This window comes from Sphaeramia orbicularis, chromosome 16, assembly GCF_902148855.1.
Source record: "Sphaeramia orbicularis chromosome 16, fSphaOr1.1, whole genome shotgun sequence".
Classification (NCBI taxonomy): domain Eukaryota; kingdom Metazoa; phylum Chordata; class Actinopteri; order Kurtiformes; family Apogonidae; genus Sphaeramia; species Sphaeramia orbicularis.
The window spans coordinates 34,540,325-34,561,614 of NC_043972.1; the positions used below are offsets into that span (position 1 = coordinate 34,540,325).

The 21,290-nt window shown below is 39.2% G+C and overlaps 1 protein-coding gene across 1 annotated transcript; it reads right to left on the minus strand.

The window, feature by feature from the left end:
* Positions 1-241: 241 nt before the first annotated feature.
* On the minus strand, positions 242-21,084 carry cers2b (ceramide synthase 2b). The gene is made up of 11 exons (XM_030158379.1): positions 20,566-21,084; positions 10,828-11,001; positions 9,525-9,642; positions 9,307-9,425; positions 6,651-6,708; positions 6,353-6,403; positions 5,135-5,227; positions 4,432-4,560; positions 3,997-4,103; positions 3,743-3,896; positions 242-1,917 (listed from the first exon to the last, which is right to left on the minus strand). Exons 2-11 carry the CDS (start codon positions 10,998-11,000, stop codon positions 1,768-1,770), a joined length of 1,152 nt encoding a protein of 383 aa, XP_030014239.1. The 5' UTR covers position 11,001; positions 20,566-21,084; the 3' UTR covers positions 242-1,767.
* Between the last annotated feature and the right edge of the window lie 206 nt (positions 21,085-21,290).

Sequence of the window (21,290 nt, forward strand, 5' to 3'; positions counted from 1 at the left end):
TTTTTACTTGTCTGTTAAAATATGTATGTCAAATTAAAAGAAAGGTTGCATGAATGAGTGAATATCTAGTTCTCCCACAAGTATAATGAAATAAAATCAACATATTTGGTAAGAATAAATAAAAACTGTAAACAATGCCACTATACCGCACATACTTTACCAACCTGTAGAGCAGAGTTTAAAGGCTTATAAATGTTTTCCTCATGTTGTTATTTACAAATTAAAACAACTTTACAAGACATTTATTGTGATTCATGGTCTTTGCTTTTATTATTAATAACAATACTTAGGCATCATTAAAAAAAAAAAAGATAGAAAAACAAAAAATAACACTGTAATTAGGACACTGTTCTTCTGTATCCCCGGGAAAGAGAGGTTGCTGGTTGGTTTCTGTGTTAATAAAAAGAACGAGGTGGTTGAATGTGTGTGAGTTTAAAATTGTCATTAAAAAAAAAAAAATAACAGAAAGTAGATGAGAGGGGTAAGTGATGAATGAGACAGCAGCAAGGAAGGGGGGACAATCTAGTTTAGAGTTTAATCCGTGAAGTGAAATGAAGGCAGAAAAGAAAATGATGACGGTGTGAAAACAGGAGAAGGAGAGGCGCTTCCTGCACATTACATATAAGGCACTTGACATACAAAAACTTTAAAGCATAAAAATGAATCAGCAATACTCACTAGTTCATGAATTCCACCTCACAACTGAAACACCGAAGTGGTACAAACACCTTTTAAAAAGCATCAATCATCTGCAAACCCGTTTCATTCATTAATCTAAATTCTCACGAAGGTTAAGAAACGTGACAAAAGCAACTAAAGAAATCTGCCACCTGTTTGTAAATTCTGGACAAGCCCAAACAGAGCTATTCTCCTATGCAGTTTTTTAATAGTGAGACAATATTTGGCAGTGGCTGGCACAAACACATTCAGCTCTGTAAAGCTATCACAACACTTATTTCTGGATTTTTCCTGCTCTTGCAGTTTGATTCACCTTCAGAACTGAAACCAAATTTACTCCAAATTCACTGCATACCTCTCAAGGCAGACTATTACTAAATGGCACAGGCTGCAGAGAGGAGTAAATGAAAACATAATCTGCATCTAAGTTATTAAATGATATAGGACACTGTTGTTTTGTGCAAAGACGTTGCAATAGCTGATCACTTAGGTAATTGCATAGACAAAAATTTAAGGGATTAAATGCCCCATTTTCTTACTTTTATAAAACTCATGATTTTGTTCTTTTGTTCTGTAAGTGGGAAACAAAAGGTACACTGAAATAAAGCAACACAGATTAAAGCAGAAAGCTTAAAAATGGCATTTTATCAGCTATCAGCTGGCTCTAAGGCACACAGTTACAACATAGAAAGCTATAGTAGAAGCAGCATTACTCCTCTCCTGTTTTCTCTTCACATGTCTCCGTTTTCTTCCCTGTCTCTGATATTTTGGGGACTGACATCACACACTGACACTGGTTCGTTTCTCTGGTGACAAAGCAAAAAGCAAAGTCACTGAATGTAGTGAATAACACCTGCCAGATCCTTGTGCCCTCTAAACATGAATGAATGTGTTTGATTTTTTTGTGTTGTGCAAAAGGAACAGTGTTATATTTCTTCGGATACCTGCTGTTCTTGGTTTTAGGGAATGCCTTATCCCTCGTTTACCCACATCCCTTCATCCTTTTCTCTCTTTATCCCTCCCTCCCGTGCCCCCACTGAGGGATATGAGTCCTTCTCACATTCTTTTTTTCCTAACACGTGGTTGTTTTCACTCTGTCTTGCTGTGGTTGTTGTTGTGAACCGTGTGACCGTTCTGCACTGGTCCGTTTTTCTTCATGTCTTTTTTATCCTCAACCTCTTCGTCCTCTTCTGATTCATCTGTTTCATCTTTGTCACTCCTTTCATCGTCCACTTTTTCCTGAAAAAAAAAATGTAAAAAAGAGTGTGAGAAGACCAGGCTGCTGGGTTAAACACATCATTAATCAAGAAAACTTTCCGCTCTGGCCAATATCAGAACCATCTCATTCTGTCAAGCTTCATGCATTAATATATTCTTCATTCATAGGCAGTTATTTATAGTTACTTGAGTTATATTGTTTTTGGTTGCATTTATTTGATTCTTTTACTGTGTGCGACATGATTATTCCATGTACAATAGATCAGAATTATTTGGAATCATCACCAACAGATAGAATCCAACTAATAATAAACAGCATAAACCTTTTACATGTTGCACAGTGAATTAATATTTGTCCATGTTTAGGACACTCTTGCATGTCAAATTTTCTCTGAAAATATTAACAGAATTGATCTCAAGAATAAAAAAGCTAGTTTGTTTCTCCTCTGCCTTATTCTTTGTCCAGTTCTTTGCATTCTTCATCATAAATCACTCCCCAGAAATGAAGAACTATATTTCAAATTGCTTTTCTCAGTTGTGGAAGAAATGAAACTGGGAAGAAAAAATGGTGAAAACATAAATGTCGTAATGCCCAGGGACATTGTACAGATTATGATAAAGAACTGATCATGTTTAGCTTATTTATTTGCTGTTTTCCTTGTCATAAAGAGAAAAAAAGACAAGTTGAGACATCCACCATCACACTTCTCCCAATATCACAACAAACTCTACAATAAAATCTGTTTTTATTCCCATGGCAAACAAGTTGCAGTATTCACAGGGAGTCTGGGGAAATACAGACTTGGAGTGGTAAACATTATTTATCTATATTTATCTGGTGTTATGGTATTGATATGCACTTTGAATGCCAGCCATGAATGAGAAAATATCTGCGATGGGTGCTTCAGATCATCTATGATAGTCTGTTTTTTTGTTGTTGGAACATTAATGTTTACATTGTGTTGACTGTCCACACATGCAAATATTTTGCCACATAAGAATAGTCTAAAACCCTTTCAACAATGTGAAAAGTGATGAAGTTACACGTCAATATATGCCTATTGTTACATAATGGACATGTACCTGAAACATTAAGTGTAATGTCATAAATGTGCATAAGTCAGTGTATGACAGTAGGTCATAGTCAGCACAGAGACAGACAAATATACTAGACAACTATACCGGTGTTTTGGTGGCTCAGGGTTGGCCATTCGAATCCCGTTCTGTCTTAGTCATGTGCCGTTGTGTCCTTGGGCAAGACACTTAACCCACCTTCCCTCTAGTGTCACTCACACTGGTGTATGAATGCATATGAATATTTGGTGGTGGTCAGAGGGGCTGTTTAGTGCAAACTGGCAGCCAAGCTTTCGTCAGCCTGCACCAGGGCACCTGTGTGTCCCAAACATAGTTTACCACCACCAGTGTGTGAATGTCAGTGTGAATGAATAATGAATGAATAATGTAAAGCGCTTTGAGTGCCTTGAAAAGCACTATAGAAATCTAATCCATTACTAATATTATTATTAATATAAAGAATACACATCAATAACCCAGACTAACACTTAAGATAGCTGAAGTTTGTAACAAGGTCTCATTGTTGCTCAACTTCATAACCGAATGAAACCTCTGTGTCTCTCCAATATTATCTGAAGTGCATGGTTGTAGTTGTTTTTGCATTGTTGAGTAACAGTGTGTACAGAGATATTTTATAAAACAAAAGTTGTGTGCACAGATTTTTTATTTTTTTTTTACAGATGAGGAAAATACCCACTTAGAAAAATATCCATATTAGTATTTCCAAGGCATAAGTGTAACTTATGAGTGCATTTGTTTTTTGTTTGCTTACATTGTTGGTGAGGAAGCGCAAAGCTATGCGTATGATGAGGACAGCCCAAAAGATATGTAGACACTGTAGCACCATCAACAGGCCATTGAAAAAGTAGTAGCCAAAGAAGGGCTGATAGATGGTCACTGGATACACCCATGTACAGTAAATAATCCTGCAATAGAGACAGGAAGTATGAGGTGACATCCAAATAACGAATAACATCCAGGAGTATATGACAGTAAATCATTTAAGGTGGTTTAAAGAGTACATACCAGAAGGGGAAGATGACAAGACGAGTGATGATGAACATTGCAGCAAACACAATGAAGATGTAGTTACAGGCATTTCGCCAGCCAGCATAGTTGAACATCTTTGCAGACTGTCAAAGAGAGAGAGAGAATAAATAATGAGTTCAAATGTAAGTTTCACATATTGAAAGTGTACTTACCCCCACAAGGTGGCAGTATAGATTCATGGTGAAAGCATGAGACTCTTACAGTTTGAATTATTTAGATGTTAGTAGGTGAATAGATTTTTCTTTTGTGATGAATACAAGTACAAAGTATGCTACAGTTTAGTTACTACTACAGTTACTACATGGTACTTCACCAATAAAAGGCATCTGGTTGTTTGTGCTTACACAGTGTTAAATGAAATGCTGTGGTTACAAAGTACGGCAGTTAAGCTATGTGTTAAGTGACATTTACCTCGAGGAGGTAATCAGAAGAGTCGTGCACCAGCATGATGAGTGTTCCAGCACGGATGTAGTTGACACACCAGGAGAAGCTGATGAGAAGGATGGTCGCCACATGATGAACAATCTGCTCCTTGAAATCCTACAGAAACAACACAGAACAAATTATATTATTTACACAACAAACAGTAACATCTTGAGGATTATACACTATATCTGTAAGTTTCATGTTTTGTGTGTGTTTATGTTAATCCTGCTTAATGGGTTTGTGTTTGAGGAAGTTAATGTGTTTTTTTGGTGTAGCATTTTTTTCTTCACTGCACCTTGCTGGCTGAGGTTGAGCAAAGTCCAAATGCCGTTAAACACATATACAAAAACACACACACACACACACACACACACACACACACACACACACACACACACACACACTGAACCACACGTGTAACAACAGTCTAATGTCTACCCAGAGTCCATGCCAGATGTCAAGCTGATCAAATTGTGACATTGCAGGCCTGTTTGTCTCTTCTGAGATGAGCAGGACATGATGTAAAAGGCTCTATGATACCAGATCACAGTATGACAGTACTTAATTAGCTGACATTTTACGACCTGCTTTTAGGAAGATAATCCAGTGAGTTCCTCTTTCACTGCTTGTTTTTATCATTTGTTTCATGCCTCCTAAATTTCACCCAATAAAATGAGCATGAACTTACTTTACGTTTGACATCAGAAGCAACACTGAACAGCAGAGAGGCATAGAAACCCAGCTCGATCATGTAGTACCAATACTGAGATGGCAGGAGAGTCTGATGGAAAAGAAACAAACATCTGAGTTCAAAATTCACATAATAGTCTCTATAAAATGTCTTTATCATTTTAGAAGATAGTGAAAGGTTATATCAAAAAGTTTTTAGAGCCCATGCAAACACATTAAAATGCCTCTTTTATCTGCTTAATCATGATTGTCATAGAAAACTAAGAAAACTATCAAATAATAACATGCTTTCAAATAAAATTAGGCTTAAAATGCTTTTATAGTCATAGACATGGTCATATTAAACACAATACACAAACTCTTAGATTTTTATAGAGGGGCAAAGTCACAACCCTTCCAGTTGTGCCCCATGGGACCTTATTTTTGGGGAAAAAAACATTCTACAGTCAGTGGCGGGAGAATTATTACAATTTTTTTAAAATCAGAATTTTCATATTTCAATTACAGTTCAACAGAGCCTCAGAATGTGGTTAAACTGCTGAAGTATCAGACATGTCTCAGAAAATAAATAGAGAAACTATAAACAACTGACAACTTCATAACTGTCTCTTCCAAGTCCAGAGTCGCTGAAGATGTCACTGCAGCTTCAACAAGACCAGATTTGTAGTGACTTTCACCTCCCTCTCAAAGATCGAAGTGAAATGCTGCAGAAACAGCCATTCGGCTGTTGGTGAATATATCACGAGGCGAGAGATGCAGTCCACTGAGCCACTTCACACAAAACTACACGTTATTTTACTGTCTTTACAAAAGGCTTTTTGACTTGTAAAATGATCCTTTGTATTGACAGATGTAATATGTGTAAATGTTGGCACAATTTGCTTCTCACCACTGGCTACTGTTAATATTTGCCTGAAGAAAAGTCCCATGGGCCTCAGCGCAAGGAGAAAGACTTCCACTTTCTATATCCATGAGGTCTTGGTATAAACTCATGTTGAACTGAGGAAGCACTTTGCCAGAAATATTTTTAATAACACCTGAGTGACTGAATGCCTCACCCTTTTTTCACATGAAAATTATCAAAACAATTGCTGGATATCTAAATTGTTGGCGTTACCATCTTCTCGATTGCTTGTTCTAGGTATACACAGAACTGACAATATAAGGAGTTTCTTTATTGTTTATGAATTCAAATATATCCAATCCAGACACGTACCAGCACAGGAAAGCCTTGCCACATCTCCTTCAGGTCATACAGCCAAGGTTTCTGGAAGGAGAGATGGATTCGAATGAGACAGCAGCTCTGGACAGGTGTATTTATATCAGCTGACTCAGCATAAGGATGAGTCAGTGTTGCCCTCCTGCCAGTGTGAGAGCCGAGGCTATTTCAGCAAAAAAAATAAATGGCTATAGAGGAAATCGTCAGGATACAATCGTAGGGCAGATGAAAAATGAGGATGTGAACACGAAGAAGAGACGAAATGAGGAGTCGAGGTTAACATGGCAGTACTCACATCGATGAGGGCGGCCAGGCCAGCAATGAAAGCAAGAAGGTAAAAGGTAAATCTCCAACTGCAAGAGAACACACACACAAACACACATACAAACACACTTTCTGCTCAGTCAATGGGGAAAAGACAATTGACGCATTTTCTACCAGTAGGTTCATAAATGCATCACGCACAAATACTTGATGGAAACAAGATGGAAAGAAATGCCAGGCTGAATGAACAGCCTGGAAAAATCTGGTGAACTACACTGACAATGTCAACTCAGGACACACACACACAGCCAAAACACATGCTGACAGACAATACGATCTGTCAGACAATATCTTCCTTGTTAATATCCTCTACCAGAGACACAGAGGGGTCAGATCTACTACTAACGATCTCACAGGTGGAGGAAGGGTTCCTCACAGAAAACACGGCGGACACACGAACACAAAGGTGGATAAAATAGCGTCAGATACAGCAGTGAAAGGGGGAGGGATGGGAGCGACACAGAAAGCCTGTTGTGCACACACACAATAGATTGATTCAGAACAGAAATGTCGCAATACATGCAAGGAAATATACATCATAACAAACAGTGACAAACATGCAGTCACATGCACATCTGAACACACGCATCATAGAGTGTCACTGTAAATGCTCCACAGTGTAACTTAAATATGACTTTATGCACACAAAATACACACAGAACACACACCAAACTCAACTGTGATTCATTTCCTGCTTGCAGATTAAAGGAGCAATTCACCCAAATTGCATTTTTTTTCTTAAACTTCTCCCTGCAGGTATTAATGCAGACAGTTTTTAGATTATAGATGTGCAATAATTTTTATATGTCAGTCTTCTGGATTAGTTTCATTATATGGGACATTTATATCCGCTATATACTTCTACTTTTCCACAATTTCTAAAGTCTAGTTCCTTGTTTATTTGATGGACAGGACAACCCAAACATATTCAGTTGATGATCACCATCCATTCTCTTCCACCTATCCGGGGCCGGGTCGCGGGGGCAACAGTCTAAGCAGGGATGCCCAGACTTCCCTCTCCCCAGACACCTCCTCCAGCTCTTCCGGGGGGACCCCGAGGCGTTCCCAGGCCAGCCGAGAGACATGGTCTTTCCAGCGTGTCCTAGGTCTTCCCCGAGATTTCCTCCTGGTGGGACATGCCCGGAACACCTCCCCAGGGAGGCGTCCAGGAGGCATCCGAAACAGATGCCTGAGCCACCTCAGCTGGCCCCTCTCGATGTGGAGGAGCAGTGGCTCTACTCCGAGCTCCTCACCCTATCCCTAAGGGTGCACCCAGCCACCCTATGGAGGAAGCTCATTTTGACCAATTGTATCCGGGATCTTGTCCTTACAGTCATGACCCAAAGCTCATGACCATAGGTGAGAGTAGGAACGTAGATTGACCGGTAAATCGAGAGCTTCACCTTTCGGTTCAGCTCCTTCTTCACCATGACAGACCGATACAACAACTGCATCACTGCAGATTGACAGTTGATGATCATAATAGCAGCAAATCCTCTATTGTCATGTTTTTTCTGTAAAGCACCTGAGAGGATGAATTGAAGCTACCGTTGCACTTATTGTGAATGACTGAACTGCTTATTTCAAGTAATAATAATAAGAAAATAATTTGTGAAACACCACATTCCAGAGTGAGTTCAAGTCTTTTAGTGTCGAAAGTACTAGCTGTTAACATTGGCGTCATTCTGTAATTTGGGTGAACTGAACCTTTAACAAATGAAGAGCTATGATCAACTATGAAGAATGATAATATGGGCTAATGGTAAAGATCATATCAACTGCGCATGAAGTGCATCATGCAAGATGAAATAATAAAACAACCTCTGCATTTCATTTGTGCTGATGCCACTGATTTGGGTGGACTAAATGTGTATCTGGAGCAGTGTTATTAGGTAAACCACAAAAGGTTAAATCTAAAACTAGCACTGAAAAACCTACTTTCTAAATTGTAATAAAAAAGAATGACAAATCCATACAAAATGAATCAAAACTACAGAGAAAATGAAATAAAAGAGGACTATTTGCACTGTTCTGCCACTGTGATTCATGGTGAAGTGACTCAAAATGGATTTCCTCATAATTCCTGGAAAGTTTATAAACTAAACTCACAAGTCAATTCTTCACAATAAAAATTTAACTAAAACATGTACAGAAACTAAAATTAAATCAAAAGCCAAACTGACAGTCCAAGTAAAAATAATAGTCTCTGAAATTTTCCTATCTATAATAACTGGCCTAGAGATATTTTTCTACTGTTGCCATGCTGTGAATCCTGCCAGCTGACACTTCCTATCCCCAGTAGCCTTGTATTATCAGCTGATCGTGTATTGGTTTAACTCGTCTTCTGCTCAACATAAAATAACCTGCGGTGGTGACAGAGCCCTTGTGGCAGAGGCCCTGTGCTAATGAGTATGTGGATGATGTGGTGGGTTTAGGTGTGTGGGGAGGGGGGGTGTGGTAGCAGTTGAATGGCATTGTAATGACTGCGTGTTAAAAATAGAGGGCTACTTTTGCCCTCAGAAACGTGACTATAAAGACAACGAGGGTGGCAGCTGCCTCAACCTGCTGTATAACTTTACAGCCCCATGTGGATGTATTAAAAGTGCATCTGTGTGCATGTGTTTTACCTGGCCTCACGAAACTTCTTCAGTAAGCTCGGTCTGTCCTGGTTCCTCCGTCTCCTGAACCATCGCTGCACTTGTCTTTCTGAACAGCCAGTCTGCTTACAGAGGCTCAATACTGAAGTCTGAAAAAAACACACAGAGACAGATTAAAGTGTTGCCTGAGAAAATAGCGTAGTTTCCTGTGGTTTTGATTGCGTATGGGTGTGTGGGTGTGTATCTACCTGTGTGGGGTTTTTGGTAATGTTACAGTAGTAGGACTCCAGTGTGGGGATGTGAGGGGCTTTGAGCCGTACTGTCTCTTTCACCCCAAGTAGAGAGGCCAAAGGTGTCGCCACCGTCCTACAACCACAAAATAAAAGGTGAGAAACTGAAAACTGAATGAATGAAGAAGAGGATAAATGGATTATATGGAGGAGTAACCATGGAAACTGTTTGTAGGTGGAATAAATGTCAGGTGAAAGAAGGTGAGGTTAGACTTAAGAAAACAGGTTTGTTTTATTTTTAATCTTATTGTTAATGCCAAAAACTACAGAATCACAAAAACTAGAGATTCACCAATCTGACCTATTCAGTTCCAAAAAACTATTGAACAAATGGATCTATTTCTGACACAGCTATTTAGTTCAGTATCAGAGTGATAACCCACTCCAGTATTGGATCGGTGCATCTCTGACAACAACATACATGCAAGGATAATTCCTGTCATGTGCCCTTGACTAAGGCACTGACTCAGACTTCAGACACTTCCCCTACTACTACGCTGTGTTAAATGCAGAGAACATGGATCATATCATCCCGAAACTTCATCTGTAAAAAATTCAGCTGTGTCAATTTTGAAGTATTTCTTCAGACAAAAGAAGAAAAAATGTTACCTACCATCATTGCAATCTACTCAAGATGGCAACATAAATCCCAATATATTATTATTAGAGGTAGAACAGATGTCTGAATGATGGTAAAAATTATATTAAATGCAAAAATGATACAGTTCTGATAAACTACAGCTTTCCTTGCACATTTTGATATTGGGAAATGTACTTCCTTGATCCAAAAAGTATAACACAAATATCTTTCTCAGGTACTACAGTTTGTACCATTTGCCTGTTTTCTGTCTGAAATTAAAAGAAAAAAGGACAATAATGAGGAGAGGAATCTTTTGGCATTTTTTGTGATTCCAAAATGCTGAGCTATTTGAAACAGGAACACTGTACATGCATAGGAAACAATAAAACCCACTTGACAAAATGGAACTTCACTCATTAGAAAGCAGGGCATGGGATATGGAAGATTATGGAATATCTGAGAAAAACTCCAACAGATAAAAACTACACTGATGATTATTGAGGTTTGTCTCAAAGTGGCTAAATGAGAAAAAACAGGAAGAGCAAAGGGGAAAGTGACTGCCAAGCAAAGAGGAAAAGAGTCAAAGTGACAGGGGTACAGAGACAAATCTATAAACAGAGGAAGAAAATGTCTGGAGAATTAAACAGATACCGAGTAAGACAGAATGAAAAATGGACTGACCTTTCAAAGATCTGACGGATAACGAGGAATACGAATGCGATGGGGAGTGCCACCCACAGGTCACGGGCTTTAGCATAGACCCGTCCATCCCGATCCTCCAGGTCGGCCCACCCAAGGCCCTCTGGAAACCACAGCCGCTCCTGCCAGAACCAGTCGCTCAGAGCCAACATCATCCTGAAACACACATCACATGGGACATCAGTGTCGTTTCTTGATTTATTAGACTTCAAAAACTTCAAAACACACACATTTAAAGCTATCATATTAATGATCTGTTAGTTGATGACCTTACAACAATACTGATATTTCCACCCTAAACCAAACTATTTTAAAATGACCTAATTAATCTAGTGTATGTATTTTTGATAGTAGAGGAAACTCAGATAATGAAACCCAGCCCTAACCCCTAAGCCGCCATGCCTCCCTGAGTTACAGTCTGTATAAAAATGACAAACTGCAAAGAAAAATTATCCTGGATTTCAAACTGCATCTCCAACCAGTTGCACTGGGACATTATTTTTAACTCAGTGTTAAATCTGTGACCCAACAGCTTTAACCTGGTAGCTGAATTTCTTAAAAGGAATGTGATTTTACAAAATGAAGAATAATTTATTGGACAAATAAACATAATCTATTTGCTTTTTTTACTTTAATGTTTAGGATACTAATTGAATTATTGAGAGAAGTTACTGACAATGAAAAAGTTACAGGTATAATACATAACATTCATGCTCATGCGCTTACGTGAAGTTTGTGTTGGAGTCTGGATTATACTGGGAGCTGGTTGTTGGGGTTAACAAATTGCATTTCCAAGCTAAGGTAGTACACACTGTTGTTGCAGAGAAGCAGAGGAGACACCTTCAGGCAATCAGGAGTGAACATATTTGTGGAAAATCTGGCCCAGGTCCTGTACATAGAAGCTGGAGTACAAGCTGTCGTCACAGATGTGGGGGAATTAAGAACATTCAGGGAACATTCTCAGTTTTAAGGTATATTTCAATCGTTTTTACTAATTTTAAGTTATTAATAAAAGCAAATGTCCTCTTATATCTTAGATATTGTGCCTTAATCTCCTCAGACCTAGTAGCAGGGCTGGTTCTCGCCTATCATATTAGGGTGGGATGGTTGAAATAACAGGTGGGCAACTTGGTTGGTGTGTACAGACGATAGCAATAGTGGCCTGAAGGCTCACAATTTCAATTGCAGTCCTGACGGCACTGAAAAGAAGTGGTTTGGGGGTTTATGTAAGTATAAGAATCACTTTATTGATCTCCAAAGAGAAATTCAATTGTCAGGCAGATCATCTGTGTTCATTTACTCTTTAATATAAAATAAAAATTATTTTAAAAGTCCTTCATGCATATTTCTTTTCATTGGATGAGCTTGGAAAATAAAAGAATGAATACTAAATACTCATAAAATAAATTATTCTCACTGTGGCCAGAATTTATACAAAAAGAAGGCAGTCTACTCTTGTTCAAACTAAGAATGAAAAGTGGCACGGATAGAACAACCACACAAACAACTGAAACTGGGCCAAAAGTAAAAAAAAAAAAAAAAGAATTTTTTTTTTTTTTTTTCATATTTCACAAACCAAAAAAGTCTTATTCAAATTCAATCTGAAAAGTGACAAATGACAAAGAGAACAACAAATCTTTCTTTTTCCATCTAAAACCCTGAACTTTAGACTCAGATGTCAGTAGAACTATATATATACAGACCATCATGATAAAATTATTATAATAATTAATATAATTTAGTGACAGAGATCATTTGCCCCTCACTTGGTTTTTGTCCCTTCCTTGGACGACGGTTGAGCGACTATGTGTGTGTGTATGTGTGTGTTTTATTGGCACCGTGTATGTTTTTTGGTTTTACTGGCATTGTGTTGCCCAATCTGTGTGTTTTATTGGCATTGCTTTAGTCAGTGTGTGCGTACATAACGTGATGCGAGTGGCCGCCAAACCAGGCCGTCTGCTCTGCAGGAGCCTAGAAACGATGCTCAGCCCAAGAGCACGTCAACAAGCCACAGATACAGTGAAACTCCAATAGAGAGAATCGCGGTATTAAACAGAAACTCCGACAGGTGCAGCAGTGACCTCGATAGGTGCAGGAGAGACCAAGGAGGGACATTTAACTACCCACAGCCCAGAAATGGACTGTGAGCTGCTGTACAAGCGAATGAAGGACTCAGGAAATGCAAAACAATAATGACAACCAATCACTGATGGAATAGAGCGAGCTGTAGGCTGCCGATCCAATTGCCAATAGTACTGTAGTCTGTTAATTTCTTCTACTGGATTAATGTTTTCCCTTAACTTTCGATTGGGTGGGCAAGACGGACATTTGGATGGGCTTAGCTCACCCCTGCCCATGCCTACCGCTGGCCTTGCCTAGGAGAGTGAAAGTTTTAGCTTTTTTACATTAAACAATTGTCTTGATTGGAAACTGCATAATGCAACAGTTTTTTCAGATACATTTTTAAAATTATTTTTATTCCCCGTGTGCTTGCAATGCAAGGCACAGGGGACTATTGTTTGTCATATTTATTCTTTTTTTTATTATGACTTTTTATTATGACGTCTGACTTATACAAAAAACTTTGAAAAAAAATGCAGCCCAGACCGTTGGAAATAGACCAATACATGTTATTACAAAAATGTGCAGCCTGGTCTCAAAAGATGTGCTATGTATATGGCTTGACATTCCGATGCATGGATTTTGTTAAAATTGTGAAAAACCGGTCAAATTTCACCATCCGAAATGAATGGGGCCATTTTCAAGTGGCTACCATTCCCAAACGATTCGTGCTAAAATTATTCTGACAACACAAAAACGTTCAGCTTGGCTCAAAGATTGTGTGTGTGGTTAAGTGGTAATGATATCCCTTACGGTTTTTGCACAAAAAATGTGACAAAAAAAACCCCATTTATTTTCAATGGGAATGACAAAAAAAGTCTGTTTTCCGACCACTACTGCTTCACCATACTTTCACCTACAGACTTCATTAAACTTTAAAACGCAGGCATTTTTGTCCTCTCTCCAAAAATGTCTGTGGTATGAGGATGGGGTTTACGGTTTTCGATAGGTGAGTCTTCAAAAACCCCTCTGCTAGAGTGGGAGATGTCATCACCTAGAGTGGAGGAGCAGCGAAAATTCACCTGAAAATTTTCTGAACAACTCACCCTCCCAGCCAAATGATACATAGGAAGCAAACGATCTTTTCCAAAAACGTAGCCACAGTTCATGGGCTTCATATGAACCCATGTTTGAAGACCTAGCTCTTTCTAAAGTGAAATGGCAGGCAGTAGTTTAGGGGCAAATCCCACCTTGGTTCCAATTCAAATCAATACAAATCAGTGCTAAATGGATCGTTCTGCTCCTGGTGAGTTGCCTGTTTTTACACTGCCATAACTCGGTAATTTCTCACAGTACAGAAAAAAACATACATCTGTGTGTTACCCAGGTCTATCTGCCACTCATGATCATGTTAGTTTTCACCTATCATTTACGGTTTTCCCATAATTAGAAGCTGTTTGGAACCTTTTTCACAGTGTTTCAGTGCTTGTGTCTGTCTCCTCAGTGCCTGCATTGCTCGTTGTCATGGTAACGGCACATGTGCTCTGTGTGGCACAGCTGCAGACAATTAAGATAATTAAGGCTCCACACACACACACAAAAAAAGACACACTAATATAGGTACAGTAAAATTAAAAATAAATCTAAATAATAAATAATGAATACAATATGAATAAATATAAAAAATATAAATCTAATAAAGCTGAAAAACTTCCCATAAATTCTCTATATGAAATGAATGAGCTCACCTGGGATCACAAGCACAGACACATGGAACTATTCAGTTAAAAGAGCCTATTTAAATACTGCTTTAACAGAACTGACACAGACTGTGGGAGGGGCTTCTCATCTGAATACAGGTCTACAGAAAGTCTGTGGTGACGTCAGTCCACAAACACTGACACACAGGTTCACATATGAAGTGAATGGCAGATATTTCTTGCTTTAACATCGCACAAGTCCACCGATCCGGCAAGAGGCAAGCACACGGGTTACATTTCCTTCAGGAAATGTATGAAAGTCTAGTTTTTTTAAAATTATTTTTATTTATTTAATTTTTTTTTAATGGAATGTCCTTTTCAATGGACAGCATTTTTTAAGTAAAAGTGTCAAACTTTTGTCCCCTACAGAGGACAAAAATGCATTAAGACAGTACAAGTTAAAGCTCAAACGAAGCAGAAAGGAAATAAAAAATCACCGGATCAAACTAATGTAAATACCATTTCCATTTCCATAATGAAAGGAGACAGTTTGTAGGGAAATAACTGCAGTTATCTCAAATAACTGTGATAAGTTGATTATGTAATACTGTGGGGAGTGTTCACATTCTTAAAAAAACGAGTGAGCCAAACTAAACTCTGAGCACACAAGAGGTCCATAGGAGCATCTGCTATACAGGCCTGCATGTATATGGCACCATGTAATTAAGAGAGTTAGATGATGGTAGTCAGGCTGTATGCTTTTCCTAATGCAAATAGACCACATGAAGCATGCAGGGATATAGGGAGGCCCACATGAGGGAGGAGAGATCAGACCAACAAATGAGCAAATCTTTTCCTTCATACTTTCAACAACTTTCCTCAACAGTTGACAGCAACTGCCAGAGTGGGTTTTTACTCTGAGGGCACACAGATGAATATTTCTGCTGCTAAGTTTAGGGAGTGGCCGAGAAGAGAGCGAGGAGTTGGTGGAGAGGGAGCATCTGAGGGATGTGAGTCATGATCCATCCATATGTACAGGGCAGTGGGGGCGTCCCCACACACTCCATCTCTGGAGTCCCCTCACACATCTACAGTAATTCAGCTCCCACCCACTGCAGCTGTAAATGCCAAAGCCCCATAACCGCTTCACTTCCACTCCCATCCCCACCCTGCGGCTCACTGCCAGTAATCAAGAAGGATTCCCTCTTCGGCCCTGAGAGCCAAAGTCATGTGTAATGCACTCCCTCCCCTGACTGTCTACAAAAATGTGCAGCTGAATGCACAGAACCAGTAAAAAGTTCACTGTGTTGTAAAACATTTCACTCACAACCTAATAACATTTTACTAAGTGTCCTTATCTGTGTTAAGCTTGCAACAGTCTGATAATGTGACCAATGTGATCCTGAGCTTTGAATACCAAAGCTAATACTAAAACTACAAAATTATCTGCAATGACAATGATAAGTGATAATAATCACGTAAAGGTTTCAATGATTGTTCAACCAAACTCTAGTTTGTCAAATATACTGCATGTATATGAATATGTGACTGGCTACTTTTTAAAGCTTAACATTTCTGGTTTGGACTACTGGTTTGTGAAAACAATGGCTCTGAACATATCTCCTTAGGCTCTGGAAGGTCGTGAGCATTTTTGTCACCATGTACAATGAACCTGAATGAATTACTTATAATAGCTATATCTAAAATGAAGAGAACAGAATAGCTGGTGTGAAGATCCTTATTCAGATGAGGGTCTTTAGATAGGAGTTTCGCTGTGAACTTGACACATTTCAGTTATTAAAAAAGGTTACATTTCTCAATATAGTGTTTTTTTTCCATTACTGATTCAGATTTTCCTGGTTTGGACCAGCTCTTACTTGTGTAACATAAGATTGATATTGCTTCTTTATGAATTACCCAAAACAGACACATAGACTTCTCTTAGTTGCTGACTCTGACACCGCCCATGACACTGTCATGGCTGAGTGAGTCTGTTATTTTCCACATCATCTCATGTTAGTCATGGCTTCTGTTTCCTGTTGCAACAGCACTGCTGGACAAGCTTTTGGGTTTCCCTTCTCTTCTCTCTCTTTCGACCCCCTCTTAGCACAGGTGGTGGATGGGAAGAGTGACATGCTTTTCCCACTAGTTTTTCTTTAACTCTATCTCCTCACTAACACTACTTCGCTCTCCTTCTTTGGGTCTTGTCAGCTCTGCTGATCCGCATGCTTGTCTGCAAAATATGATGTCATAAAAAGAAGTATAATCTATACAAAAGAAAATAAATAATTAGCTATAAAGCACTAATAATGGTGGTTCAAAGGGCAGACGTACTGGCAAATGCAGACAGGTCGACTATGCTGACTTCGCTGAGCAACAGATAAGTTCCCATAATAATAACTGACTATAAACTGTTCGTAAATGTGTGAGCTGTAATTAGGCTCTATATAATCCTTTTACAATCATGCACACACACCATCAAGGAAGAAACACAAATTAAACAGGGATCAGTTGTTGCATGTTTTGCATTTATGTAAATATTGGGCTGCATGGAGGAAATTTAGCATCCAGAGGATATTTTTAGGGTTACTTGTTGAGATCATGCAGTGAATTCAGCATGTTTAAGCACTTTTCCCCCACAGCTTTCCTAACAGCACATTCCATTGGCCCACAGGATCATATGACCACTCTCTGACCATTTCAAAGGTCCAATAAAAGTGACGAATGCCTCTGGCAGGGGAGGGAGAAAGGAAGTTCTCTGTGTCTGTCTCTTTTTCTCTTCCTCACTCTGAATGTATATTACAGGGATGTGATGATTGTAAACAGAGATCCAGCTCAAGCTTGGCAGAGTGCTCCTCCAGCTGTTACTGATAGCTCATGTGTTCAATCCATACTGCCACTTTTCAAAAAGAGCCTGAAACAAAGGGAGCAGGTCTGTGGCAGAGGAAAAACCTAACAAAGCAGACTGGAACCTGGTACAGAGTCTAGGAATATGCGGAGAATGTAAACATACTGCCATCATACACAAGTCTGCAGCTCACGCTCTCACTCTCTGCAGATAAATCATAATGTCTTACACGGTTTGAGAGTCACCCAATACTTTGTTTATCACAAGGAAAGAGAACAAAGTCATGAGACATCAGCTATGTGCTCCAACTGTGAGTCATTCTAAACACACCGTCTGTGCACACACCTACCATTTACTCACATCCATCCATATTTTAGTTGGTTCACTGACAAGATGAATCATTCCAACCACAACCTTTAAAAATGACTGGACAGACAGGGAGACATCACAGCAGCTTAGATGGCACATTGTATAGACTTGACATGAGAGGTCAAGGACGAGTTTCAGAAAATCAGCATTGATAAGTCAGAGACAGGATGGCACCATGCCTGAATGTTGATATTAGAAAAGGGTCGTAAGATAGGTGTCAACACAGAGCAAAGTCAGACAAAAAAGTCAGAAGTGCTGCATCTCATATTGAGTTTCATATACAGGAAACGGGGTTACATTTTGCCTGAACAGAATGACTTTTGATAACTGAATGGAATACATCATAGCGTAAATAAGTAAGTACAGAAAGTTGGTATCAAATGGTTTTCTTCTTTGTCTTTCTGTTGCAAATAACACAGGATTCATTCAAAAAAAACTCCTGATACAATTGATTTTTAGTTAAAAGACACCTAATACAATATGGGTATGATGAGTGCCAAAAAATCAGGTAACATATTTGCATACTCATCAAAAATGTGACACATTGGTGTACACATTGGGTTTAGTGGGCCCTGAGTCATGCTGTTTACTGCTGATATGATGGAGGGTTCCCCTGAGAAAAGCTGCAATAAAACATGCTTATAAATCTGTAATAACTTTTTTATAAACACATGTCATCTATAAATCTGTAAGTGTTTCTTTCTTTTATGTACTGATTTACATAGCAATAATCTTCTCCCATTAAAATGATGCAATGAGTCATCTTTCCATCAGAACCGATAACCTTTAAAACATTTAATAAAACTGCTTTTTAATGTTGTTTTATGTGCTGTCAAAAATCCGGAAAAGAAATGCTGAGTACTACAGAGAAGGAAAGTAGTAGAATAGAGTAGGCTATGAGATGTGCAGTAGATGTATGTGAGCCTACTGTCTGTCATTCCTTGTGGTTTGACATAAAGCCACAGTTTACAGATCAGAGTAAGAACCATGTAGTCCTGAAAGCACACATTGTGGGATGCAGTGGCACCTCAGGAGGCTGGCATGGCGTCTACACATGGCTCATTATCTGTAACTCAGGTCATGCCTTGTACATTTTGAGTGAGAGGGCCCTGATGGTGAGTCATACAAATCCCTCACATTCCTAGACATTCCTCAGCATCTTAGCTTGACAGAAAAACAGCAAAGTGTATGTTTTTTTTTTCATCAAGAAAACAGGCAGTGGTTAAACACAGAAAAACGTCAAATCATTAAGGGGCAAACAGCCAGTCTTCTGTGGCCTGTTTCACCACTGCTATCAAGTCCTCTGTGTTTGAGATAGGCGTCTAAAAAAGTCAGCTTCAATACCTTTGACATTGATCTGTGGCCCTGATGAATTATTGATGGAGGTTTCAATCAGTCAGCAGAGTGATTTGAATAGTCCTGTTCAGGAGGTGTGAGGATAATATTGTCATGTTGATTCTCTTGCACTGACTGGATGAAGGCCAATTCTGCCCTTTGACTGAGTACAGTTGCCTCAGGCCAATTAGATTGGCCCTTGGGTATATGTGAGGCGACTCCTTCTATTGAGAAGAGGCTTTAAAGGTAATCACCATCAAACATGGACATCACTTAAGTACTTCTGTGCAAAGATAGGCACCATTCCAGTCTTTAAGTGAGTTACTGATTGTTCAATGAAAAGCCGAGGCAGAAGATGTAATCATTGACAGATAGAGAACTATATGTACTTTCTGACCAGGTTAGGGAGAAATAACTAAAACAAACTCAATCATTTAGACTTAATTATTGGATTTTTTTTTTCCAGTGAAATGTCAGAAAAGTTAAAAAAAAAACAACAACAAACAAACAAAAAAAAAACAACTTGAGAGAGGTTCTCATGTGTCCAACCAACCAACTAGTCAGGAGCTAAAGTTCATTATTCTATAATAAAATACGTAACCAAACAAAACATCAAGTTCTGTCATTGAGGATCATAACTAAACAAATATGTTTGTAGCTGTCTTAATAGGTTAATAATGTGACTTGTTAAGTTTAGCACTGGTTCTATAAGACTAAAGAATAATGATGGACATGAATAAAAAGCTTGAATCCTATATAGACATATATCTGCATTTACATCCTATTATCAAATCATACATTCTCATAAATTAGACTCTGGGTGGATACTTTCAACTGTATCTGCTGTAGCTATTAATTAGTGACTTTATGGTGAGCTTATCTGCATTTATGATGTTTTTTTTTTACACACATTAGTCATCCTTACAAGCTGAAGGAAAGTACCATAAAGTGAGTGAAGACCTCACTGTGCCAAAAGGAGGGCTCTCAGAGTGGATCAAATCACTGTGGGCTAATTATAAAATCGATGGGTCTTTGTATTGGATCAGTAGTAATATTCCTGTGTGTGGTTCTACAGCTGTTTAACTAACCATGAAGGGAAGTTTTGTCATTACACTGTTTGTTTTGTTAAGTGAGTGTTAGTTTGCTAACTAGCAGCACATTAAGCCACATAATCGGGTGTTAGCTCATGCCTTTCACTGAGTGTCTGATTTCAGATATTTCCAATTCAGTGTGTTCATTTGTGTGTTTTTGTGGGCAAAACTCCAGGGGCCTGCTGATATTTAATTAACCAATTCCTACATGAATGCGTAATGACGTCCGATGCGGAGCGTGCGTCCGCCGCTAGCATACACGCGCACACATAAACTAACGGTCTGGTCCCCGACATGAAAGTGAAACGGTACTTACTTCCTTCGGTGTTTTTCTCCGTAGTGTAGCGTAAAATGGGGCTCCGGTTCAGGAAATTACGTTTGTTCTTTCTCTCTCTCTCTCTCTCTCTCTCTCGCTTTTCTCAAAGTCCTCGGTGTCCGACCTAGCTAGCTAAAAACCTAACGGTCCCGTTGAGAGTGCCCCAGTCCGCTGGTTGTTCTCGGTTTGTCCAACTTTAGTATCCGGACTGATTTTTACATCTTTCCATTGAGTATAAAGTTTGTTTTTCTTCCGAAGAAAAATACAGATGAGGGGTTAAAAAGAAAAACAGCAGACGAGATACTCTATGAGATGCTGCAATGCGGCCGGCCAGTGTCTGTCCAAATAAAACACACAGCCACGCTAACTGTTTTCTCAGTTGTGTCCCGGGGTTTTTTTTTTTGCTTTTTTTTTTCAACCCTGAGTGTCCCGGGAGTCGGCGGGGTCTGTCTAGGTGTCTGGCCGGGCAGAAGCGGAGGTCGGGCCGGTAGGAGATCGGACTGAGAGGAGCAGACAGAGGGAGGAGTGAGGGGATAACGGAGAGGGAGGGACACAAAATGACGCGCAAGCACATGAGGGAGCATTTGGCTGGCACACACACTCACACACATCCGCGTTTTGTTTCCGCTCAGAGAAAAGTCTTCCCCCCCTTCTTCTTAAAACAGAGTTGGGTTAATGGGTCGCAGACTCCTGCAGCCTGCTTCAGTTTATTTTTAATCACACAC

What these genes read in the sequence shown, in the direction of transcription:
- cers2b (XM_030158379.1), bottom strand. Translation starts at nt 11,000, where the DNA reads ATGATGTTGGCTCTGAGCGACTGGTTCTGGCAGGAGCGGCTGTGGTTT. An exon ending in TTACCAAAAACCCCACACAG is followed by an intron (nt 9,426 to 9,524) that starts GTAGATACACAC and finishes TGTTTTTTTCAG; the next exon opens with ACTTCAGTATTGAGCCTCTG. An exon ending in CTTGTCATCTTCCCCTTCTG is followed by an intron (nt 3,897 to 3,996) that starts GTATGTACTCTT and finishes TCTCTATTGCAG; the next exon opens with GATTATTTACTGTACATGGG.